Source organism: Spermophilus citellus, assembly GCF_964194105.1.
Source record: "Spermophilus citellus genome assembly, chromosome: 4".
NCBI classification, from domain to species: Eukaryota; Metazoa; Chordata; class Mammalia; order Rodentia; family Sciuridae; genus Spermophilus; species Spermophilus citellus.
In genome coordinates, this window is record NC_138185.1 from 104,513,875 (window position 1) to 104,536,410 (window position 22,536).

A 22,536-nucleotide genomic window follows, 5' to 3' on the forward strand; every position below is an offset into this window, starting at 1 on the left:
GGAAGGAAGGAAAAGATCAAACTAATTGCTAGCTTTGTTTCACAGTTCTCTTAAAAACATATCCAACTTCTGTTTTATTTGCTTCAGATCAATTCCTTGTATGAATACCGCAACCCGCCCCCTACTCAAATATTCCAAATAATCTTTGGGCCTAGACGTTATCTCTTAGCTGTTGACTCTGAACTTTTATAATAGACTTGAGGCAATTCCAACAATAGCCAAAATTCCAAATTATGGGGCTCATTGTCAATTTAGAGTAGGAGCTAAAATCAGAGTGCCTCTAAAGCAAAACTATGTTTTACCCACACCCTCTCTTTCATGCTGAGCACTCATTTGAGTTACACCCTCCTGCAGGATTCTACCAAAGTCATAAGAGATAACCAACACCTGACAATATTCCAAATTTTTCCTCTCATTTCTCCTAATGCTATTAGTCTCAATTTGCACAAAGTCAGCCATCCATGGAATAGCAGGCACAGGTTAACCAAATGTTTTGCTATCAAATAACAAGGGCTACAGCTTTCTTCTTCTTACCTTTTCCTATAAGTCCAGAAGTTCAACAATGTCCCTGACTCTTTCAATTTTTCTCCTTCAAAGCCCTCACCTTGTGGAAATCACATTTGCAGCCTCATGCTTGTCATTTCATGGTTGCATGATGGCTGCTACAGTTCCAGGCTTCACATTTGCATTTAAGACATGAAGAAAGGGAAAATTGGATAATACTAGCCACTAAAGGCCCCTTTTGTCAGGAAAGCCAAAGACCTCCCAGAACTCTGCAGACTCTCCCTTCACAATTACTGGCAAAGGGAAATGGGATTCTCGTGACTGGTTTCAACTAGTATGGGCTTTTTTTCTGGGCACACTGCTGCCCTCTGAAAATAAAGGTAAGCAATGGAGAATGGGTATTAGAGAAACTACCAAGATTATCCGGCACACATAGATATTTATAGTTTTAAGCAAATAACGGCTATTTGGTGAAATTTTAGACACTATAACAAAAGTGGAGGGGAAAGGATTCAGGTGGTGTTACAGAAATACGTTTTAGGTAAAGAGATCCCCAATTAAGTAAACTAATCCTATTTAGAATCTATTGCTGAAATGAGTGCCCTTTGGGACTTCTGCTTTGCACAGATTCTTCCCTTCCTTCAATTCTGAACCCACATATTCTCTAAAATACCCATGTTTATTAACAACTGTTTCTATGGCAGCAGAGCCCCTGGTGGTGGGGCCCAGAGGTGGAGGCTATTTTTATAAGTTAAAGACTGACAGCACATGCCAATAGCAGCTATTATTGATGAAATCCTTGAAGAATTTCTCAAATAGATAAAGATTGTAGAAAAACAAAACATATTCAAAGTGCCTGTTGTTTACTAAGAAACATCTTGATTTTGATTTGGTTTCTCATCTAGGTCACCCAGAAGAAAATATACTGATCATCCTGGTACATGGTTTATGTAACTGTTTTATCTCATTGTAAATTAATTAATTTGTACTCTGGCATTATGCATTAGGTGCATCATGTTGTAGGAGTAATTTTATCCTTTCTGGGACCCTACTTACCAGTTTGAGTTTTCAGGACCACAAGACTGAGGATAAGATCTTTGTAAGTTTACTATGGTTGTACCACTTGATGTGCTCTTTTGAATAATAGCAGCTGGCCTACCCTAGACAACAGCCCTTCATATCACTGAGTATCACTGAATTTTTGTAGAATGTTTATAGAAGCAATAAATCTCGTTCTATGTAGCAACTCACGAAAGCCACTTTTGTGTAAATTGTTCCAACATAAATATGCTCAAGTTACCAAGCATTCAAAGTATAATTCTTGGCAAGTAACCCTATCCTCAACTCATCTTTTTACCTGTTAAAAAAGGTATGGGGTTAGCATTGTGGCTCAGTGGTAGAGCACTTGCCTAGCATGTATAAGGCACTGGATTTGATTCTCAGCACCATATATAAATAAATAAATTAAGTTACATCAACAACTAAATATATATAATTTTTTTAAAGGTATGTAGTATACAGGATCCAACATCTGGGATCTAAAGACAGAAGGATTGATAAGAGTGCAAATCCCACTCCATAACAGGTGTGACTCTGGGCCTAGTTTCCTCATCTATATATGAAGGCAGAAAGAGGAACAGAGTAATAGTAAAATTAATAGTTTTATTTATTTGAAAATCCATAATTCTCAAAAGTTGAAATTTCTTGGGTGTCATGTCAGCACTCAAATTTTGGATATTGGATCTTGGAGCATTTCAGGTTTTGAATTTTCAAATTATGGATGCTCAACCAGTAAATCTAGATAAATATTCCAAAGTCTGAAAAACTCCAAAATCTGAAAAGCTTTCCTGATAAGGGATGCTCAACCTACACCTATTTCAAAAGGATATATGAGTATAAAAAGAATTTGTGTATGCAAATGCCTGGAACTTAAGAAGGGCTCAATGAGTGTCAACCATCATCATTACTCCTAATTAGAAAACCTAAATTGCGAATGGCTATATTTTATGTAATATAAAAATGACTTGATAATAAAGATTAACTTTTTATGAAAACTATGAAATAAAAATTTCCCCAAATTAATAATTCATCAAAAGTCACAGTACCAAAGTTATTTGGTAAGTGATTCATAAACTCATTTAAACTACTACCACTTGACAATAGGAAACTTTCCACTCTTTACTGCCAGGAATAGTCTTGAATTATGCATGTTTCCTACAAAATGCTGCAGCTCTGTACAACAATGGCAAAAAGGGGGATATTATATTTCTTCCCAGCCCCATTATCCCCTTACAGCACTTGTCCCTTACCCTGATCTTCCTAGAGGTTTCCTATGTCCTCAAAGCCTAGAAACTCTGACTACAATCAATAAAAAGACCAATAGGATGTATCTCTGAATACTGCCCTATGAAATAAGGGAGCTAATCACCTTGAGACTTTTCACATGTGTGTGCCCTTCTCAGGCCTGAATTACCATTTCTCCACCTGCTCCACTTTGTCCTTAGATACATAAATGATCATCCACATATTTCCTTGTTTATGAGAAAGATCATAATGGTCCTACTACTGTTCCTCTAACAATTTTCTACTTCCTCACCTACACAAAGACTTCTTTTTCTTTTGTTTCTGTTTTATTTGACCTCTGAGCACATGCCTCTTTTGCCTTTGACCTTCACATCTTCATATTTAAACACTCCCAGCCACACTTTCTCTACACACAATTCAACTTCTTGGTCCTCCTCCTCCTCCCTCAATCCTACCCTTCAATCATATCTACTAGAAAGTCAATTCTTTGAGGACAAACTCTGTCATAAATTTATTTTTAATTTCTTGATACTTCACTCTAGTGACAATCTGTTCTCCCTTATATCACAAGGAGCCTTTTCCAATATAACTATTTTCTCCTTATTTTGTCCTTTTCCTCTGACCCAATGGTAAAACATGAGGAACAGCTTTTTCCTTGCTCCCAAATGCTATTCTCAGATTAACACATTCTGATCTACTTCTCACTGTCTGAAATATCCACCTTATCCCACATTTTTGAGAACAGGCCTCAACAATCCTACATACTCTTCTTGAAATTTATCCTACCTTCCTCTCTACTCTTGGTAGAGGTGATTCATTAAGCGTCCACAATTCAATTTCTATCAATGTTAACATATATGTACTTGAACATGACACAAACCAGAAAAATGGAATGTGTTAATGATAGTCATAAGGTCAATAATGGAATAAAATACATGACTGTATCTCTACTCACAAAATAACTTTGTACTTTTCCATAACATTCTTTTTTGGGGGATTGAATACAGGGCACTCAGCCACCAAGCCACATCCCTAACCCTGTTTTATATTTTAATTAGAGACAGGGTCTCACTGAGTTGTTTAGACTTGCTAAATTGCTGAGGCTGACTTTGAACTTGCAATCCTCCTGTTTCACCTCCAAAGCAGCTGGGATTACAGGCGTGCATCACTGTGCCCACCCCATAACATTCTTAAAGTCAGGTTCTGTTGCCCTGAATCACCCTCTGATTTTCAAAATAACCATAGCATTACAAGGTTAGGAGGTCTGATGGTGGGTACTTAAGCAGATATATAAGCTATTCTTGGCAGCCAATCACTACTTAGAAGATCTTCTAGAAAGGGAATTCTTCAACTTCCCAAGATAAATAATTCCAATCTTAGAGCATTCTTAATTTCAAAATCTGACTTTTCTAACCTAAGTTTGTCCTGCTACTTTTCTGCTATGGATATTGAAAAAGGGCAGCACCATTCTCAGAATAATAGCATCTTATCTACTTGAAAAGCACTATAGTCACCCTGAGCCTTCAATTTTCTAAGCAGACAACTTGGGCTTTCTCCAGACTCTTACTCTCTGAAACTTTCTCCAATTCTATTCATATTATTTTTAAATCACAAAGACTGGGCTTAGACTTAACAAGCTTACAGCATTTTGTTGTTCCTGTTTTTTTTTAAATAAATAGTTAACATACAATTGAACATAGTTCTATACGTATAGAGTTCTCAAATATTAGAATTGAGGCTTGTAAAACTACAAATTGCAAGATTTTTTACTCTGCAGAGACTACCTTTATTGTCTCTTAGTTAAATGAAAACCAATGATCTAGGAGTATAATTAACAAATTATGGTGACGTATACAGCCCTAAGGTGTTAAAAAGAAGGAATAAATAATTACTTACCTGTTCTGTTCTTGGATGAAAGATTTTTTCTAAATTGCAAAGTAAAAGGAAACTGACTTTCTCTTTATGGTTCACCTCTACTTCTTCTGCTTTAATAAGAAATGTAGACACCATAAAGGAAAAAATTAATACAAAATATAACAATTTTAATAATGCTTAAAAACAAGACAGTAGGCTATGTTTATAAATTTCATATGAATTTTTCTTTTACTTAGTGATACCTAAAAGGACTTTATAAGTAGAAGCTTCACTTTGTTAATATTTTAATTTTACCTGCTTCTTTACTATCTTTTTAAAAAAATATTTATTTATTTATTTATTTTTTTTTTAGTTATAGGTGGACACAATGTCTTTATGTGGTGCCGAGGATTGAACCCAGTTCCTCACTCATGCTGGGCGAGTGCTCTACCTCTGAGCCACAACACCAGCCCTCTTTACTATCTTTTAAGGTCCCAAGAAAACTATTTATTGTTATTATTTCCAAACACAAGGCTAGAAGTTGGGTTAAAAAGGAAAAAGAATTTTATTAAAAAGATTATTGGAGGGGAGGGATGTCCTTTCAAACATACAAGTAGGGATTTTTGGAAAGGGCAAGGAATTATATATTTTTTTACTATGAATGCTAGTCTTTGTGTTGTGTCCCCTGAGAAATAATTTTACATGCATTTTCATAAAGGCTTAATATGGATTATTATTTCAATAAAGTAGTAAAATTCATGAGAAAAAAATGGGGGAACTTGGTATATATTATAATCTGTCCTCCACTTAAAAGTTCATTTCCCAGTTCAGCACAGTGGTGCATGCTTGTAAGCCCAGCTACTAGAGAGACTAGCAAGAGGATGAGAGTTTGAAGCCAGCCTCAGCAATTTAGCAAGACGCCATCTCAAAAAAAATTAAAATTTTAGAAAAGGTAGGGGATATAGATCAGTATAGAGCATTTGCCTAGCACATGTAAGGCTTTGGGTTTGATCTCTAATACTGCAAAAAAATAATAATAAATAAAATAATAAAATAATAAATAAAAATTTAAAAAGCTCATTTTCCCAAAAAACATTTATTCTGTATGACACTAAGAAGATCAAGGCAGTGGCTCCAAATACCTTCATTATATAAAATGGTGTATATGAGTATTAAAAATGTTTATATCAAGCCAATTGTTGGAATGCAGTAATATAATGAACATAATAGGTTTAATAATAGTGTATTTTTCAACCACAAAACATCAGAGTTGATCTGCTTTCAAGTTCAATCATGCTGGGTTTTGTCTGGTTCACTTTTAGTCTGTTAGTAAGTGAAAAGTCAAATTTTACTCTTTACATAAAATAATCATATAATCATAAAAATTTAAAGCTAGAAAAATATGGGTCCCTCTCTTTTCTGAGAGACCTACTGTCTCCCTTGAGAGTGTCCCCTTTTCCTTTCCCTTCAATAAAATTCATGCCTATAACTCTGGGGAAGAAAAAACAAAAAGAATTTCTACATGGAGTTAAGTTAGAACTTCTCTAAATCAGAGACATTCACTTGATTGCCTTACTGTAGGTTACAAAATGAGTTAAATCCAGAATGGCTTCCCCACTATATAATGATTCCTTAAACTTATGTAGGTATAACTCTATATATACATATGAGGCAGTGAGACACCCTGGGTTGAACTTCGGGTCTCTGAACCAGACTGCCCACGTTGGAATCTTGGTTCCTTCATTTGCTTATCTGTGTGATCTTGGGCAAGTTACTAAATCCATCTATCTGTGCCTTAGTTTTCTCATTTGATAAAATGAAACTGATAATAAATATACCTTCCCAAAAGGATCATTATGAAATATAGATTTAAAACACATAAAATAATATCAAACATATTGTAAGTATTCAATAAATGTCTACAATTATTAAGATCTATAACAAACACATGGACATGTTTTTGCCAGGTTTTAATGTAACCTAATTACATTAATTGGAACATTAGATCATTTTTTGTGCTCCCAAATATATATTTGTTGATATTTCATTTTGGCCCATGAATTATGTAGTCAAAGGAACAATTTCATCATGAAGTACATGTAAATTTCAAACACATAATAAAACACTATGTTAAACACATAATAAAACTCACTTAAAAATTAAATAGCATTCATTTGGTGATGCTTTGGGCCTAGTGTGGTATACTCAGAATATTTGACATCCAGATCGTTTTTAATATCTTTTTTTAATATCCCCTCTTTGATATGATGAGACTATTTCCTTTAATGATCATGAAATAACAGTAGCCAGGGGAAAAAAGTTGTTCATAGACCTTTATTTTATTTATGTATTTATATGTGGTGCTGAGAATCAAACCCAGTGCCTCACACATGCCAGGCAAGTGAGCTACCTCTGAGCCACAGCCCTAGTCCCTTGAAAATTCTTTTATTTAGCTCCACTTACATGACAATCTGAAATAAAACATTGTAGTTCCAAATGTATAACTTATTGTTTTTGAAAAAAGGAAAAAAACTTATACCTACATATTGGTCTTTTCCAGTAGTAAGAAACATTACATCTCCTATTTTCTTGAGACTCAGTCAGTTTTATTTTATTTTTTTTACTCAGTCAGTTTTAAAGCAAATATGAACAATTAAAAAAGAATAAATTTCAAAGTTAAAGATACTCTAGTTTGGTAATTTAAAAAATAATTTCACATATGAAATAAAATTTGCACTTGATAACCAAAAATATTACACCTCAGTTTGCATTTTTCTAACTCTTGTATTTGACATAGAAATAAAAACTTAAGTGGTCACACAGGATGACAACACTGAAATAACCAAATTGTTCCTTTACTCTTACTATCATGGCTATGTAGGCTATGTAGGACCAAAGGGATTGTTACATGAACTATGCCTGAAGTACTGAATTACCTTACACTTTTACGAATTTACTTGGAAACATATTCAGTATTTGAGTCTATGTTTAGTGAAAGTCAACTGTATCAGAGGTAGTTCTCTAAATTAATTTCCTTATGAAATATAATGTTTATTAAAGGATAAATCATTACAATCTGATAAATTATTTGCAAGGGGCTGGGGACAAGCAAAATGGGCCTTACACAAGCAAAATGTGATAATTTGAAACTTACATATATTACTAAAATTTAACAGAATCGTCTAAATTGTTTAGAACCTAGACCCCACATGAGATTTTTCAAGGAGGAGTATTTTGTCACCAACATCATAGAGAATTATTGATATATAAAAATTACTGGCAATAAAATGCAGATAGTGGTCTTATTATAGTTTTAATCTACACATAATAAGAATTACCACCTTTGTCCAAGGTGACTGCTTTTAAGTGTCCCAAGGTTGGTATGCCAGTTATCAAGGTGAAATCTATCCGTATGGTATTGTTTTTAAGATGAGCATGCTGATGGGGCTGGGGTTGTGGCTCAGTAATAGAGCACTTGCCTCACATGTGTGAGGTACTGGGTTCAATCCTCAGCACCACATAAAAATAAATAAATAAACAAACAAACAAAATAAAGATTTTAAAAAAAAGATGAGAATGCTGTGTTAGTATATTTAACCTAGTTGTAAGAAAACCTCTTCACAATTAATGTTTATTGAATGCCTACTGAGTGGATTGTATTGTGTTGTATCCACATATACTGTTTATACAAGGATGTTGCTAATTACAGGTCAATTTCATTTATTTAAGTTATCTTAAAAAACTTTAATTAAGGATTTCAATTAAAACCCCTTCTGGTTAACTGTGCATACTTAAATTTCAAAATAAATAACAGTTACATATATTCTGCACGGCAAGCTTTCCATTGACTCAAATTGGCTTTCTCCCTCTACATTCCAAATAATTGAAGCTTTCTAAAACAACATTTAGAAGAGCTTTCAAAATATTAACATTTGCATAAACATTAACAATTTGACTTTGGGTATTATTCAAACTTTAAAAAATCATGTGGCATCAGATTCATTTGTTCTATTTTTTCAAGTAGCCACTTCAAGAGAATAAAAAATTTAATTCTGACATCAATCTTTTTCAGACATTCACAGGATCAACATAATCTCCAATCTGCCCTCCCATAACCTTGCAGCTGCACACACACATAAATTTTATGCTTATGTGATCTTGGCATTTCTGAAAAGTCAGTATTTTTGACAAAAGGAAAATCTAGCTTACCTCAAATGTTATCTTGGTATAGGAGATCATGCCAATTACAGCCACCTTAGGAACAGGTCTATCTGGCAAGAAAGTGACATTCAAAGCTTAAACCATTTCTTCCATTCCTGCTCTATATCTCCTAAACCCTGGTTGGTTAGCTCAACCAACAAAATTCCTTTCATTAGTCACCTGTAGTCTACTGAAGCAGCACCTATACTATTTATAGCTTTAGGTTTGAGGTGAGGTTCCAGAATCATTTGTAAACAAGTGTTCCCCATTGATTCTTAAAAACTAGGTGAGTTTAAAAATAGTGCCCTAAGCAAAAGGGGAACCAGCTGTAGATCTTCATAGTTCCTCTACACGGATCAACCTCAAGGGCTAATCCTCCTCCAGATGTTAGATCCTAGGATATTTGAAAACAAAGAAGATCAAGTATGGAGAAAAGCAAATGGCATCTCTTCTACACCTCTGATTTAGGTTTTCAACATCCTGAAGAATTTATCAAAAGAGAGGAAGATTTTACTTTGGATAGGTGCTATGGAAGTAGCACACCACCAGGGGGAAACATAGAGCTGACAAATTATAAATGTTTGGGGATTTTTGACTTCACACTACAACATAAAATGGTTGCACCTACAATTTCCATGAACTTAGATTACCAGAGAGAAACAGAGATAGAAACAGCATCCTTAAAACACATGGGTAAAATATGTTAGCATGTAATTTTTATGCAGATCTCTCTAGGTCTTTATAGATAGTCATTGTAGGGAAAAAAATGTTCATTTGAAATTTTTTTAATTGTATTAGAATACAAAGATGCCAGTTAAGCTGAAGTGGTCTTCCAATTTCTCTCTACAGGATTCAAAAATACTTGTTCTACTTTAATTAATTAGCATTGTAACTGAATGCTTTTCAAATCAAAAGCATTCAAATCTTAAGTAGAATTCTACTAAGTGGGGAAAACATGGAGTGGGTAATAACTTGGGTGAGCTATGCCAAAGCTCTTTCAAGATCAAGTGCAGTTGAAATGTTGCCACCACCTGCCAGAAAACTATATCTCCCATCCATTGAATCCTCCATTAAGTATTCTTAACCCACTCCCATTTTTTCCTTTCCAATCCATATTTCTTCCCTCTCAACATGTGAAGGAAAATCCTTACCAAATGAGGCAGCTTCTACTGATATCTCCTTCAAGGTTCCCCTGCCCCTGAAATTCTACAATTTACTCCAGTTGGGTAAGAAATGCTGACAGGTGAAGGAGAACTGAAGAGGAATTTGATACTCCAAGTTTGCCAAAATTAGATACTCACTCCCTACCTAGATATTCCTATATCTAAGAAAATTTTGATGCAAGCTCCTGGGGCAAATCTGACTTGGGTGTTGGAAGTCTTCTAGTTTCCATCATCTCACTAGAACAGCTGAGACGGGAAAGGAAGCAAGAATGATAAAGGGCATTCCTGGGAGGCCAAATGGGCCTAACTAAATAAAATCTTTAGAAGAGCTATGAGAACAAAGGCCATCTAGAACTTTATGTCCTAGAGATGAGTGTTTCCAATCTGTTCAAGTATTTTAACGTAAAAGGCCAGGTCTCCATAAGAAAAATGGCTATATTTTTTAACGTGAATTGACAAAGACAACAAATAATTAAAGCTACAATAAACTCAGAAGCTGCTTAAATAACTGTGCTCACAGCAGTACCTGCAGACATTAGAAAGAGTTGTACATTTATGCGTGAGGACTTTTCTTTTTTTAATCTACAGAGACTATTTGTCGTTGCATCCAGATTGCTCAGTGACTCCACTTACCCAACCAGTTAACTAGTGATCATGGCTCTAGAACGAGCATTCTCAATCCGGGCAGGATACCTGCTCAGGGCAAAATCTTACTTTTTTGTGTATAAAGCACTGATATACATACAGTACATGCAGAGGTGCACATTGCATCTGTGATAGTTGAATTTCACCGCGGGGGGTGGGAATGAGAGGGGGAAATGTCTTCAAAGCCTTACGGATAATGAAGATGGAGCGAGAAACGTTGCCTTACAGAGGTCCTGAGTTGAGACCATCAAATGAGAATAATGACAGTTGTTTTTCTCCCAGACAGTAGACTGAGAGTCAGGGGTCTCCCTTTCATTCTGCTACGACCTCAACCACAAACAGGTGCTGTCCTCTCTGTGGCCTTCAAACTCAGAGGACACTGCATACCGTTCGCTTCTTCACAGGGCGCGGATAAAACCGCACAACTGGGAATGAGCTGTGGAAGCCGCAAAGCGCTGCACCAAAGCGACAAGAGGTTCCTAGTCTCTAGTCTCGGCTGTACGAAAGCCCCGGCTGGGCCCCCAGCTTCCCCGAGCGCCCCCTCGGCCTCGGCACTTGTTGCTTCTCCGCCCCGCGCGCCTCCACCTTCAGACCTCCCCTTCGTGACCCTCTCCTCTGTCCACATGCACACACGCGGGCGCCCGGCCCTGCCCCGCGACCGCCTCACCCACGCCACGAAGCCCGCGCGCTGTGTTCGGCCCCTGTGGCGGCTGAGACCCGGCCCCCGCCCCCTGCGGGGATCCCGCAGTCAGCCCGGGCCCGCCGAGGCCACGGTTTCCTAGACAGCCGCGCCGCCGCTCCGCAGCCTCCGGGGCGCGCGCGCGACCGGCGAGCGGCGAGGGCGCAGGCGCGGGTCCGGGCGAGCCACCGGCGCGAGGCCGCGCGCGCGCCCCTGAGCGCGGTGGGCGGAGGGGCGGAGGGAGCCGCGGGGCCGCGAGGGGGCGGGGGGGCGGAGAGGGGAGCCCAGGGAGCGAGAGCCGGGGCCCGGGCCGCTGCAGAGCCGAGCGAATCCCGAGCCCGGGCAGCAGGTATGTGTCCTCGCAGCCGGCTGCGGCCGGGGTTTCCCCTGCCTCACTGCCTGGGTCCTGGGGCTGGGGAAGGGGTAGGGACCGGTCAAGGTTTGCAGGGTGCGTGCCCGGGAGGACTGGGATCTTGCCGCTGACCTTCATCCCCCTGGTGGGGAAAGCCAGGCGAAGGTGCGTGGGGCAGCCCAGGTCTTCAGTTCCAGCCTGGGGACCTGCTTCTTGTCACATGCTTCTTATTTATTTTTGCAAACTGCCCTGGTTCGGGTCCAGCTGCAGATGCCTTACCTCCCATTCTTTGCCTCCGTGTGCCATCTTGCATTTATTAATAAAACATGTAACTGGGGGGGGGGGGGAGTTGCTGCTGGGGGAATCCCATTGCAGTATGGCAAGCGGGTGTCTATTTTCGGATTTTAGACGTGGTATAGAGGTGGAAATCCCACACCCTGGGGATTTGTGGCTTGGTTGATCGTGACCACTTCCTAGTGGGCTTCCCCCGTCTGTCGCGAGGCGCCCCAGCGGCCGGATGGTTGTTTGGAAAGAATGGTGGGTTTTCACCATCAGGCCAGAATTCCTTTCAGGGGACAGGTGTAAGGTACAGCAGACAGTTCCCTGCTTACTAACTTGCCAATGAGGTTTTAACCCAGGAAATTATCTTGCTTGATAGCTAAGAGGAGGCCTTGAACAGAATCCCCACGACTTGAATACTCAAACTCATTAAGGCTTTGCATCTGAAGATGACTAAAACTAGCCACCTGTTGGAAGTCAGACCCCATAAGAGTCCCCCCATACTATATCCCCCCAATCCCTGTTTCATAGTCACCAATATTGAGATAGTCATAGGCCCATATGTGTGCCTTCTATCCTCTTTCATGATGCTTGGCTTTTGTTTCTTTTAGAATAAAACCTACCAATGATTTGATGCCTTATGTTATAGATTGAAATTATATGATTTGTCTATATTCCATATTCCTACAGCATCATATACTAAGGACTAAATTTCTTTTCAGTGTACGTTACCTATTTCCCTGGCTTTTCATCTTGTTTTGAGCAATAGTGGGAAAAGTGGGATGAATGTAACTGCTTACCCCTTTTCCTCCCCCACAAATAATGTGGTGAAAAGAACAGTAAGAGCTAGTGGCATAAGATGAAAATGGTTATCACAAGATATTGGGATATGACAGCTGGACTGTCGTGCCACATCTGATCATGAAAAGGACGCTCATATGCACCAGATACTGAGCTGAAATCCATTTGTGCATGATCTCCTGGCGGCCCCTTCCCAAACCTGTTATTTCCATGTTGAAGTTGAAGCTAAGACTTAGAAAGGTTAACAGACTTGTCCAAGGTCACACAGTCCAGCACAGGGTAAGGATGCAAACTCAACAATATCTGATTAATGAAGAGAGGGTAGCTTTAACCCCAATGCTGCTGTTCCTCTACCTTTTCATTAAGATCAAACTTATTCACAAGACCATTAGCCCAGATCTGACTTTCCACTTCACAGATTTCACACACTTTGTGGTTTTCCAATAAGAGAAACCATTGTTTCAGAAAGGGTCTGTGTGGAACTTTTTGCAGTGGCCCTGAGCCTATTTTAAGAATTGGGGTCTAAGACATGCTTCTGTTGAACTTTCCCACACAAGCAGCTATGTTCAAAAAGTTGTTTCACTCCCAATATTAACCTATTAAGTGTATATGAATCCAGTAGAATGAATCATTTTTCATTATCTCGTCCCACTCTTACCCTTCTTACTGCCCCCCACACTCTCTTCTCATCTAACTGCTGGTCTTCACAACACTGCCTATCACACTTTGGTATGAGTGCCTTAATGGGAAAGAATCCATACTAGCCATGGACCATGGACCATAATCACAGATCATATAGTCTGTGACTATAGCAATTATTCATTTAAAGTTCTTGGAATTTGTATATTTACTCATGGACAATTATTTAATCTTTTTTTGCAAGTGCATTATTATAATGCAGGTACTGGATTTTGTTACACATTCCTAGCAGTTCTCATGGACTTAAAAATTACTGTAGTTAGGCTGGGGCTGTAACTCAGTGGCAGAGTGTTTGCCTAGCATGCATGAGGCACTGGGTTTGATCCTCAGCATCACATAAAAAATAAAAATAAAAAAACAAAGGCATTCTGTGTATATACAACTACAAAAAATAAATTTATTAAAAAAATACTATAGTTGCATCAGTGGAACTTTCACTCAATGGAGCTACTAGCTTTTGTAATCAGGTCATACAAATTGAGAATGTAGTTAGCAAGGTATAGGTGACTATAAGGAATTATCTAAAAAGTATATTCTATGGACATTAAAGCTTTTAATGACCAATGATGAATAATATTAAACAGGAAATATAAGGTTGCCTCTTGTAAATTGTATAAGTTCATTTTCTTCCTCGGGCAATATGACTGGTTTTAGAGCACCAATATTTTACCTTTTTCATCATACAGCTCTGTGTTCTGTTGTCAGTAAAGCAATTTGTATAGTGATCTTGTTTCACGGAAAACACTCAGTTTGGGAAGAGTGCTTATGGAAATGCTGAACTGGAATTTTTCTGCCCTGGGAATTTCCAGTCTGTGATAAGATAAACTCAAGATGAGTCCTGATGGTACCTGGGAAGAAGCAGAGAAGAGAGGTATTGCTTAATTTTGGGGAGGGAGGGGGAATTGATTTTTCTGTGGGAAGTGTCACTGTCTTCTCCAATCGGGAATCTTATAATTGCAAAACGAGAGGTGTACTAGTCAATCATCTTCCATTCAAGCAGAATTTCATTTAATGCAGAGTTGAGCACTTTTTTTTTTTTTTTTTTTTGGTGCAAAGGCCAATTCAGGGAATGTAAAAATGTTTCTGAACTACATTTTCTCTTGCAACATATATTTAAACTGGGGAAAGCCATATGGGCAATTACAGATGCTTAGACATTGTTTTTTATTCCCCTCACCAGGAATGTATATTTTGGAGAGGGGGAGAGGACTAAAAGTTTTCCAAGTGATGTAACTCACATGTCTTGCTGTGACTGGTTATAATGCACATTGTGATACACTGTTGAGTAAGACACTGGCAACAGGGATATTTGTCTTTCCTTGGATGACCTTGCAGGCTTCACTTAGTTGTGAAATATAGTTTTTCTCTTAGTATCCCTTAATTTAGTATTCTTTAAAGTGAATTTTTTTTCAACATCAGCAATCTTGAATCACAAAAGATGTTCACAATCAGCTTTGTACTTTGAAATACTTGGATTTTCATCAGTCTCTATTTCTCTCCTTGGTGGCAGCTGTAACAAGGGTGTTTGATTTAATTTAGAAAGTGCTTCACTTTCCACCCCTATTCAAATGGAACCAGTTGGAATTCATAGACACCAGCCAAGGTCCATCTCAGTTTCATACATCCCAAGATCTTTTGTGGTCCAGGTCTCACCTGAGAACCCTAGAGCTCCCTTTGGTTCCTTCTGTGTTCAGTCTCTCCATAAAGAAGCTCTAAGAGTTCCTGAAGTCAGACCATACCAGGCTCCCTTGGGTGTGGGATGGGATAGGGACTACATAGTGCTGATACTAGGCAGGTCCAAGAGACATGTTCCCTTGCGTCAACACTCACTTGTGTTGTGATTTCTTTTTGCCAGTGCAACGCGTGCTTGTAGAATGTTCAAACTTCAGAAATACAGATGGTTGAAGGTCAGTGTCCCAAATCTTTGGTAATCTTCACCTTCAACAATGACAACTATTAATAGTGTAGTCTAAATTCCTCCAGGTTTTTGAATGTGGAAATTAAAATGTTTGCCAACAATGCTATACTACATACATAGATGAATGTTGTTTGGTGGTTTGTTTTCTTGTACTTGGTAACACAGCTGGGACCTCTTGGAGGACCTTGAATGGCCTTCTTCTAGACACCATCCATTCAGCCAGAGTTGGAGCTAAGTGGGGTTGGAGAGTCCTATAACCAGGAAAGAAGGAGGGAACTGGTGACTGATGAGTGGGAACCTTGCATGGCTGTGTCTTGTGATAAGCAGTTTCACATTCCATATCCCTTTGCAGTGACGTTTTGTGTTCAACTGTTTATAGAGTAGGAGATATGGAGCACAGGAGAGATGATACAGGAACAGAACTGGGGTTCAAGACCAGGTCAGCATAGCTCAGACTCCAGGTTCTTTCCCTTTTACTGCTCTGATTGCAAGAAGAAACTGTTCTGTGCCTCATAGTTCTCTGGCCTCCATCCTGTTCTGCCCCAGCCACACTTGCCTTCTTGCTGCTCCCCCACCTCAGGGTTTTAGTATTAGTGTACCCCTCTTCTGGAATTCTCTTCCTGAAGATATTTGCATGAAAGATATCTCACTTCTTCTAGGCATGGCTTTAAGTCTAACCACTCCTTTAAATCTACCTCCCCACAGGCATTCCTAGCCCTTCTCGCTGTCTTGTATTCATAGCACGCCCTAGCATACTGCTTTAAATCATTCTTAGGCTTATGGCCCATCTCCCCCATAGAGTGAATACTCTGGAAGACAGGTTTTTTTTGTTTTGTTCACTCCCTGACTTTGGTTCTGTTGTAAAAGAACTGACAAGCCACTTTTGCATTCTTGAATCTTTGCAGTTTCTCATACTTCTTGGTTTTTGTTTTTGTTTTTGTTTTTTTGGTTTTTTTTTTTTTTTTTAGCCTTACTGTACCCTCTAGTGAGCATTGAAACCTCTAAGATGCAAAGACTTTATGTGTTGTTTGGGGAAAGTGGAAAAGAATCAGGGAAGATTTGTCTTCCTTTGGGCCAGTGTTGGGGAGAGAGGAACCTCCCAGGTAGAGTCAGGTCCTGTGAAGACAGAAAGAAAGTCACCTGAAAATTGGAGGTGTGACGAGGTAGCAAAAGCTTGTGGGGAGAAGGCCTATGATAGAGAAGAGACCTGTGTGGGTTTCCCTCTGCTGGAGGTGCGTAAGGTTTTTGAAGACTTCCAAAGAAGGCAACTGGACTTCTTTGCCAACCACCAACTTTTCCAGTGGCCTGAGTCACTAGAAATAAAAAGAAGGAATCTCTGGTCACACACACCGGCTTTGTACCCAGGCAGGTTGATCACTGCACTATCTACAGTAGCCTGTTGCCGTTTTTTAAGCATTATAAATGCCTGTTTAAGCCAGGGTGTGGAAGTTCACTACCAAAGCACTTACTTGGTATGTCTGAGATGTTTTGGCAGGAAGCATATCCCAAGAGCATTGTAATCTGAGGGTCTTTCAGCCCAAGAAGCCCCAGACTCTTATCCATATATCCTTCATACATCTATAGTTCTCAGGAGTTCATTTGGGCTGAGCAAAATTTTAAGAACTAATTCAACTTTGAAACACTTTAGAATGGACCAGACTGGGATGCTGAAGGGAGTTAGTGATCCTGGGAAGAAGTCCTGGTGAAACTGTATTTCAGCCTCTGAGTAGCTACTGCTGCCACCACCTCTTCCTCCTGGTGGTTCTAATTGCTGCTGTCTGTGGTCTGAATTATCTTTCATAAGTAGAATTCCCCTTCAAAACACAGCTTCCCTAAAACTGCTTTTGATTTGTAATAGGAACTGCCCAGTAGCTAGGCAGAGGCTGATAACCCCAGTTCCCAACTCTCATTAAAACAAATACTTTTTATGAGAATTTTTGTGTTTTGCAGCCCAGGTTTTAGAAGTCCAAAACTGGGTTCAGGCAACTATTTTCCAGATTCAGTATCAAACCATATTGCCTGAGATGCTTGGCACAAAACAAGTCCAAAGAAAGTTATCACATCCTGGATCCCCTCACACCACCCTGCCTTAGCGATAAAACTGCTGCTCTGTCCAGCCCATGCAATGTGTAAGGTCTATTAACCTTCCCTGCAACAGTTTCCTTCAAAATAGTTAAATCTTTGCATTTTACTTGAATGATGCAGCATTAAAAAAACACCACCACACAACAACAAAACTTCTATGATACTTCCTAATTCTCCTTTACCACAATTGCTAAAATTTGTTCTGTTTGTCCATCAAAACAAAAGAGGGTGAAACATATTGCAATACCTCAAATAATGAAAAGGTTCCAGTGTTTAAGGACAGAATCTCAAAAGAAAGTCTTGGCAATTTCTCTCTGTCTCTCCCAGCCTTTACACTGCCAGTTTTTACCCAGAGCTCTGTCTGCTATTACTCCTTGCTTGATGCCCTACAAGGAACCCCTGTCCCTGCCCCTCTACTGAAACACAACTCCTAAAGGTCACCGGTGATTGCCTAATCACAAATCCAATGGCCGTTTCTCAGATTTCGTTCCTGATGGCTCAGCAGCATCTGACCCCATCGACTTCTTCTACTCCTTGAAATGCTCTCTGTTGGCAGCTCCTTCCTGGCCGTGCCTCTGTCTCTCTGGTCTCCCCTTTGCTCTCTCATCCTGCCTGTTCTATCCAGAGAGAGAGGCCATCTGGTGACATGTTAAAAGCATAGGTTCTGCCCATGATCTGAATCCTGGCCCTAGCACTTACTAACTCCGTAACTTTAAATAAGACATTTAACACCTCCCATCCCTGCCGCCACCGCTGGCTCCTTTATGCTTATCGGTAAAAAAGGGAGAAGAGGAGCCACATCATGGCATTCTCAGGAGAACGATTAAATGAAGTGTTCCAAGTAAAGAGTAAGTGCTCACAAAACATCACCCTTGATCAACCTGATTTTCTATTTAGATAACTTTAGATGCCCTTGTATCTTGGAATAAAACACTAACTCCCTGGACCTAGCTCCCTTCTAGTTTAGTCCCTGCCCTCTCCCAGGCTCTGCCACTTCTGAGACTTCTGAGTCGGTGCTGTCCCCACTGCAGGGTCTTCACCGCCTACTTCTCTGCCCCCGCTTCACAGCCAGAGGAGGGAGGGTCTAAGGGATGCGCCTATGGGGAGGAAGGAGCACAGAGTGCCCGGTATCCTGCCCCCCCTTGGCAGACTGCAGATCACGGAAGGACAGCAGTTGTGATGAATGCCTTAAAAAAACAAAAAACAAAACAACAACAACAAAAAATACCCTTCGTTGGCATTTAGCGCTCTAGTTTACACATAGTAGGAATTTACCTCGCATCCGCATCTTTTATCTGCCAAAGTATAATAGTTTCTTTGATCCTCCCCCATCCTTTTTTTCCCTCCTAAATTGAAACCTGACTTGGTCAGTTCCATTCCAGAGCCCATTTAAGTTTTCTATGAGAAAAATTGAGTCAACATCATTGGAACAGTGAACCCTTTTGGAGTGAGAAAGAATATCTAGAAATAATTAAAATAATGGGAATACAGGGAATTAATTGAATGCGCTTTTTTAAACATTTTTTTCTAGTTGTGGGTAGATACAATACCTTTATTTTATTTATTTATATGTGGGGCTGAGGATTGAACCCAGGGCCTCACACGTACTGGGCAAGCGCTCTACCCCTGACCCACAACCCCAGCCCTGAATGCTTTTTTAAAGTAGCTTGAACTCCCACCAAGTGAAAGCAGTTAGAATTTTTATTTATTGATTTACTTAAGATTTGGAGTTGTGTGTGTTTGTGTGTTGTTGTTGTTTTTGTTTTCCCCCATCCTCATCCTCTACCCTCAGACGTAGAGCTGTAAATATATAAACCCTTCAGACCATATCACAGGCCTTCTGCTGAGCCTCTGCGTTCTGGTCCTGCTTTCTTTTTACCCAGTACCAGGGGAAGAAAGCACTGAAGTTCGGTGGAAATTAAAGGACAGGCCACCTTGGAAGGAAAGGGGGTGGGCAGAGAGAAGGAGGAAGAAAGGAAAAAACAAAGAAAAACCTTGCAAAACCTACATTTACATCAGTATCTGCCATATCCCTGAGGTCATGAAGTGTCACAATTTCTTAAACAGCTAATGAAACAATTTTCTCTCTGTCACCCTGGAAGCCATTATGGACCATGCTCTTTGCATCTTGAGATAACTGTTGTGAGCTGTTCTGAGCACTGTAGGGTACTTAACAGCATCCCTGGCCCTTCTCCACTAGATGCCAGTAGTACTATCACTAATCCCCTCCCCACTGTGACAACCAAAAATGTCTCCAGAATTTGCCTAATGTTCCTTGGGTGCAAAATTTGTCCCCCAGTTGAGAACCACTGCCCTAAAGGATCAGTACAGAAAACTCAACATCTTCCCAGTTTGTAAAATATAGAACTCGAATAGTTTGGGTCAAATGAAGATGAATATTATAATAAAATTAAGGTAAATTTGAGTTTGAAATTACTAATAAGGAAAGTTTGGGCTGTGGATGTGGCTCAAGTGGTAGCACGCTCGCCTGGCATGCATGCGGCCCGGGTTCGATCCTCAGCACCACATACAAACAAAGATGTTGTGTCCGCCAAAAACTGAAAAATAAATATTGAATCTCTCTCTCTCTCTCTCTCTCTCTCTCTCTCTCTCTCTCTCTCTCTAAAAAAAAAAGGAAAGTTTCATGTTTCAAAGCAGTTACAGATTATGGCACAAATAACAAGATGTAAACAAAGTAGTTATACAAGTTCAGACTATCTTGCTCCTAAAGGTCTCAGTGGGTCAGGGGTTGGATGCAACTGCACATGCAGAGACTATTAGAATCATTCTTGGGTATTTTTGGCATGTATTTAAATGCTCAAAATACTTTTAGGTATTTTGACAATAAGTGTATTTAAACCAAAAATAACATTTCTAGAGAGATCATAGTTGGTTACGATTGGAAGAATTATGTTTCACCTAAGGTGTGCCAGCTCTCCCCATGGAGTTTGCTCCTGGCCACATAGCCGCACTCTAAGACAGCACCTTCAGCTGCTTCAAGGGTGAAGTCAGAGTGACAAGGTATTTTGTGCTTTGGTGAAAAGCCACAATTGCTCAGTAATCTTCATGGCTGTTACAAAATTTAGCTATAGCCTTGTGATTTAAAACCTAACTCAAATTGACAGCCACCATTATGTTCTTTCGAAATGTGCTTGCAGAAATTGCATGCCACACCCAAAGACTGAGGGTGACAGATAAATACATGCTTCCTGAAAAACTTTAAAGCTCCAACCTTGGGAGAGACCTGTTTTGACCAAAGAACCTCTGAACTGTTCATTGCCTTTGGGAAGGAAAAGTATTCATAGAAGCCCTTCAAAATGTTCCCTACCCAAGAGTCTAGAAATAGTCTTGGGTAATTTCTTTTTTTCTTTTCTTTAGAGTTTTAGTTGTAGAAAGACAGAATACCTTTATTTTATTTATTTATTTTTATGTGGTACTGAGGACGAACCCAGTGCCTTACACATACTAGGCAAGAACTCTACTGCTGAGTCACAACCCCAGTAGCCCCTTGGGTAGTTTCTTGAATCAATGAGGCAAGGAAGCATTCATTACTCATTTCACAAATGATTGGGAACACCTTCAATGTTCTAGACTTGAGCTAACAGGTGGAAAGAACTCCAAAGATCATGTCCAGTGCTGTGGTCTGAATTGTGTCCTTCTACAATACATGTGTTCAAGCCCTATCCCCAAATGTGACTATACCTGGGCACAGGCTCTTTAGGAGGTAAGTAAGGTCAAATGAGCTCATAGGGTGGGGACCTAATCATATAGTACTGTGGCCTTATAAGAAGAGGAAGAATGATTCTTGTGTTTCTACCTCCTCTAAGTGAAGACATGGAGAAGGTGGCCATCTGCAAGCCAGGAAGATAGCCCTCACCAGAACTCAACCTTGCTGTTACTTGGGCTTCCAGCTTCCAGAAGTGTGAGAAAATAAATTTCTATTGTTTATTCCACCCAGTTTATGATGTTTTGATATGGCAGCCCAAGCTAACTAATATATCTAGCATCTTCATCGTACAGATGAGGGACTGAGACCTAGAGAGGTACCCGATTTGCCTGAGGTCAAGATACCAGTAGTGATGGGACCAGCACTTAGAAACTGTGCTTTCTGATTCCCAGTGCAACACACATTTCCCTCTGCACAGTTTCTGAGGTCACACAGAGCTCTTATTGTCTTTACAACCCATGGCGCATCATTTCTGTGAGCATCAGGGATCTTATACTTGCATCTAGACTCTTATACCTACCTTATCTAGGATTGCTGTGAGGGTCAGTGACAAAGTACAAAAAAGGTTTAAGTTTCCAAACTACAAAATGCTTTTTAAATGTGTCATACTCACTTATCAAGGCCCTAAGCAATCCAGCAATACCCTGTCTCTAAATAAAATATTTTTAAAAAGGGCTGGGATGTGGCTCAGTGGTTGATCTCCCCTGGGTTCAATCCTCGATACCACACTTAACTCAGATTGTGCATGGTTAGCAGGAATCTGCCTCTGAAAATTGTAAGTCAGTCATGTTGTCAAGTAGGTAGGTCTGTAAGAGTACTAGGTTAGGGGTTGGCCCTTAGCCTTAGGGAATGAATCAGACAGAGGCAGGAGGAGGTAGGGGCCCAGGATCAGTGATGGACCATCTCAGGTGACACTGAGAGCAAGATGAAGATGATTGCTCTTCTTTTTTGTTGTGTTATAAAAACTGTGAGTGATGTGAGTTTGCATAGTCAGAGGAACATATGTCCCTCTTATAAGGACAGAATATCAGAGCTGGATGAGACCTGGAAAGCTTGTGGTACCAGTCAGTCTCTGGTGGTAAACAACAGAAACCCTGATGGGTTTAAGCAGTATACAACAGTAAATAAACTACAAAGTATTTTACAAATGTTATATACCATTCTCAACTTTTATCAAGTTTATTGGAAAGTATATCAGGAAGGAATATGTTATCTGAGAGCAATAGAAATAAATAGAAAAAAATCTGAGAAGTTGTGGCTTTAATAGGGAACTTGTTTCATTGTGTAATAATTCTGGAGACAGCAGTCCTTGGCTGGTCCTGCTGC

General features: G+C 39.6%; 2 protein-coding genes and 1 long non-coding RNA gene across 29 annotated transcripts in view; 1 reads left to right on the forward strand and 2 right to left on the reverse strand.

Moving 5' to 3' along the window:
* NRG4 (neuregulin 4) overlaps positions 1-11,971 on the reverse strand; it is a 176,737-nt gene extending 164,766 nt beyond the window's left edge. For 6 of the 25 annotated variants that reach the window (XR_014021811.1, XR_014021812.1, XM_081293060.1 and 3 more), the window contains exons 1-3: positions 11,338-11,416; positions 8,872-8,929; positions 4,705-4,793 (exon numbers count right to left, since the gene is read on the reverse strand). Coding sequence is in view for 2 of the 25 variants with exons in the window: in XM_081293068.1 (XP_081149194.1) it covers positions 8,872-8,901 (30 nt within the window). In the remaining 23 variants the exon portion in view is untranslated. Of the gene's footprint in view, positions 1-4,704; positions 4,794-8,871; positions 8,934-10,013; positions 10,033-11,057; positions 11,303-11,337; positions 11,417-11,833 lie in introns of those variants that run through there. The other 19 variants (XM_081293063.1, XM_081293067.1, XM_081293056.1 and 16 more) reach the window with 16 other exon arrangements.
* The window catches only part of TMEM266 (transmembrane protein 266), a 111,655-nt gene continuing 100,682 nt past the window's right edge, over positions 11,564-22,536 (forward strand). For 2 of the 3 annotated variants that reach the window (XM_081293040.1, XM_081293042.1), the window contains exon 1: positions 11,564-11,698. The gene's annotated coding sequence lies outside the window, so the exon portion shown is untranslated. The remainder of the gene's footprint in view (positions 11,699-22,536) is intronic. The other variant, XM_081293041.1, reaches the window with a different exon arrangement.
* The window catches only part of LOC308648394, a 55,652-nt gene continuing 49,515 nt past the window's right edge, over positions 16,400-22,536 (reverse strand). The window contains exons 2-3 of the long non-coding RNA XR_014021813.1: positions 16,606-16,711; positions 16,400-16,514 (exon numbers count right to left, since the gene is read on the reverse strand). This is a non-coding gene — a long non-coding RNA (uncharacterized lncRNA). The remainder of the gene's footprint in view (positions 16,515-16,605; positions 16,712-22,536) is intronic.